The following is a 3,409-nucleotide window of genomic DNA, read 5'->3' as shown; positions in this document are numbered from 1 at the left end:
ATTTCTGATAAGATCATTTAAAATCATTTCCATAAGTCTATTTATGTTTATGATGGTGTTGACAAAAATCAAGTGCTGACCCAGCAAACATTCAATTAACATAAAAAATATACAACTGGGAGGTTGAACCAAAACATGTTTGGATAGACAAAACTTCATTTGACAGAAATGTAATCATATATTTTGGAAGTTATCCAAATATTTTTTGGGAAAATCAAAACCTGTTTTGTCCCTTATCTCAAGAATCACTGAAATATGGTTTAAAAAATGGCAACAGTTTAGGTGTAGAATCTCCAGTGATCCAACATGAGCTGCGTATGTCATCGCTAAATGTGTGTGTCCCACCAACACACACACACACACACACACACACACACACACACACGCACACACAGGGACCAGGCGTTGCTGTCTGATCATGTGACAGGGCTTGCGAACCCAGGCTAAGCAAAGCGAGACGGTTAGTGAAGACCGACTGCCTGCCACAGCGGAGCAGCTCTGTTACCGGGAGTGCGAGTCAAGAGAGACAGACGTTTCTAGTGTTAGATCCGGATACCCACACACTAACACCACGGACGCAAGTACATTTGCGCTCGGGGAGAGAACACCTTGCCGTTTTCACGATTGTCGACAAGAGGAAGTGAAGGAGAATTATTTTGGTGGGAGACAGAAGATTTTAAATCGTAGGCTACACCAGCTGTGGACACGCGGGAGTTTGGCTACTGCTTTGGTTCATTCTGAGTAACTTGTGGATTTAGGGCAAAAACCATTCAGCGGAAATCACGCTACCTCGTCCGTTCCTTTCCGTTTTGTTTGTTTATTTCTTCGTTTATTTATTTCCCCCTTACACCTGGTCCTACAACATCTGACAAACGATCGAACAGAATTGTTGTGCAGTGCGTAAAGGAATTGGCAGCACTAACAGGAGACTGGCTCATTGCATTTACCGTTGAGAGACAACAGAGAGAATCGGACTCGGACTGGTTCTGTCCTCTATTTTTGTATCTTATTTATTCATTTCTACGCAGGTTGTATTTATTTATCAGCTTCGGTGCACTTTTGGACTCGATCGCGATCTGGTTGGAATATGGTGGGGGAAATGGAGACGAGAGAGAAGCCGAAGCCGAGCCCAGACTATCTGATGCAGCTGATGAACGATAAAAAACTGATGAGCAGTTTGCCCAACTTCTGTGGGATTTTCAACCACCTAGAACGCCTGCTTGATGAAGGTAAGAGCGTTTTGACGTCTCGCCTTTCATTACCAAACACAAGTCAGGGGTCCGCTGTGTGAGCGAATGAACCGCTTATGTCAGAAGCATCATGAAAGTGTTTTCCTCACAAATGAATGTCTTGGGCATGTGTTGCTTCTCACTTGGCTGTAGGCTGTGAGATCTTGACATGTCAGGGCTGAAGGGAGAAAACGGTGGGGTAGTTTATGACAGGTGTATACAGTGCTATCTCCGTCTTCTAATTTCCCCGACGGGATTATGTTTGGTGTCCGTAAAAGACTACGCTTGTACCAAATAAAAGACACGGCTTGCGTGAACGATAACATAGAAAATGTATGTGTGGGAGAATAGTTTGTTTCAAATGAGACTGAGCTATTTGAAATAGTCCAGCGAGCTCACGGTCGTATGACGAATGTAATTTAGAATAGGCTATAAATTCGATTATGTCTGATAACTATTCACCGCCACTGTGATGTTTCTGTTATTATTATTATTTTTTTTTTTTTTATAAATGATGCCCTATACCTTTCCATAGACGTTCTCCAAAGTTCCAAATACTTGTAGTCAACTGACGGCAACGCTTCGGTTTTTTTTAATAGGAAAGAAATCTAGCGTGACAGCATGTAGCCCAGCTTGAAATTTTGATTCGAGGGCTTTATCATACTTTTGATAAACCTGTAACTTACACTATCATATTAGCACTCAAGACCACGGGACTGCCTTGATTCACGAAGGCTGGACAGTCTCGGAGGTCTCCAGATATCACGTCTAACCCATCTGTAACATTTAACATGTGTTGGCGAACGGCAGATGTGTTCACGCATTCTTCATTTCCCCGAGAAATATGATAGAGTTGCGAGGGTAGGAGTTAAATGAGGCTGTCCGGAGAGCTGGTGATTGGGAGGGCGTGGGAACTTCAGCGAGCGGAGCACCAGGGGGCTCCTCCGACTGTGGTCTCCAAGGACACCTCGCTGTCTCCCTCGCTTAGCTACGAGCGCAAACTTTATTAAGTTCTTTAATGGGCCTTATATATCACTCGAGTGAGCGACTCTTTGTGTTACGAGCATGTCCTTCAACGTTTTATTTAGTTCTCTGGTTTTACTGTCGATTATCTCAGTCGTTGCAAAATTATTTCATAATCTTTACAAAATGTCCACTGAGACAGAGAGACCATGCAATATTCACAGGGTCCCAGTCTGGCTAAACATGGCATCAAAAACACAGAGGCTTTGTGTAGCTGTGTTCCTGAGTAGAGCTTTGTCTGCGCGAGAAGCGACAGCGGGGTGCCTCTGCTTGGAATTATTGGAGAGTGGCGGCTCTAGTGCTCGACAGAGCGGGGCAACAGTTTGTTTTATCGCTGTTCTCCACAATGTCTGGCCTTCCACCCGCCTGTTGTGAATGTGCGGAGAGGCTCCACTTGCATCCCCGCCAGTTCCAGGTATTGCTTTGTGGTTGGGCGACCTTGTTGCAGACGAGGGGATCTGAAAAGAGAGCATGGAGCAGAAAATAGGCGGCTTTTATCGCCTAGAGGCCTTTCACTCCGCCAGCCCCCCCCACTGTCCACACAAGTCCTGCTGTTCTCCTGACCCGCAGTGGTCATTCTACAGCCCTTTCACCGAGATGACCACATTGAATCTGTTAACTAGTCGCATTCATTTGACTGTCTGTATGCCTATGCATATGTATGTCTGTCTGTCTGTCTGTCTGTTTTAATGTCTGTATGTATAACATTCATTCATTCCACATCTCTTAGAATGACATGGATATTAAAATGTCCAGGCAGAAAGGTAACAGAGGAGCAGATAATTAGTCCTCAGCAGTTACCCCTAGCGTCATTGAGAACGGGGCCATCTTCCTTGAGAGGCAGTGCCCGGAGAAAATGAACCGTCCAGGAGGACACCCGTCATGGATATGCGCTCACGAGTTTTTACTTTTCACTAGATGAGTCATCTGTCGGGTGCTTACTTCAAGCATGGATGTGGGCCAGCGGGGACGGTGACGTCTAGCCAGCTGTGCACAGGGTTAAGAATCCACTAGCGCAATTTCACAACAGAATAACGGCTGCTGTTTCAGTCATCCGCAAACACATACACACGCACACGCACATGTTATACATCTGCAGGGCACAAATCTCTCTTTCTCTCTCTCTCTCACATACACACACACACACACGTGAGCCT

At 45.2% G+C, this 3,409-nt stretch overlaps 1 protein-coding gene across 2 annotated transcripts in view; it reads left to right on the top strand.

Moving 5' to 3' along the window:
- The first annotated feature begins 535 nt into the window (after nucleotides 1-535).
- The window catches only part of qkib (QKI, KH domain containing, RNA binding b), an 83,306-nt gene continuing 80,432 nt past the window's right edge, over nucleotides 536-3,409 (top strand). For both annotated transcript variants that reach the window (XM_080849227.1, XM_080849226.1), the window contains exon 1: nucleotides 536-1,229. In XM_080849227.1, coding sequence (XP_080705353.1) covers nucleotides 1,088-1,229 — 142 coding nt within the window. In that variant the 5' untranslated portion in view covers nucleotides 536-1,087. The remainder of the gene's footprint in view (nucleotides 1,230-3,409) is intronic.

The sequence above is a fragment of the Sprattus sprattus genome (assembly GCF_963457725.1).
Source record: "Sprattus sprattus genome assembly, chromosome: 12".
Lineage (NCBI taxonomy): Eukaryota > Metazoa > Chordata > Actinopteri > Clupeiformes > Clupeidae > Sprattus > Sprattus sprattus.
This window is presented reverse-complemented; position numbering and strand designations above follow the sequence as displayed.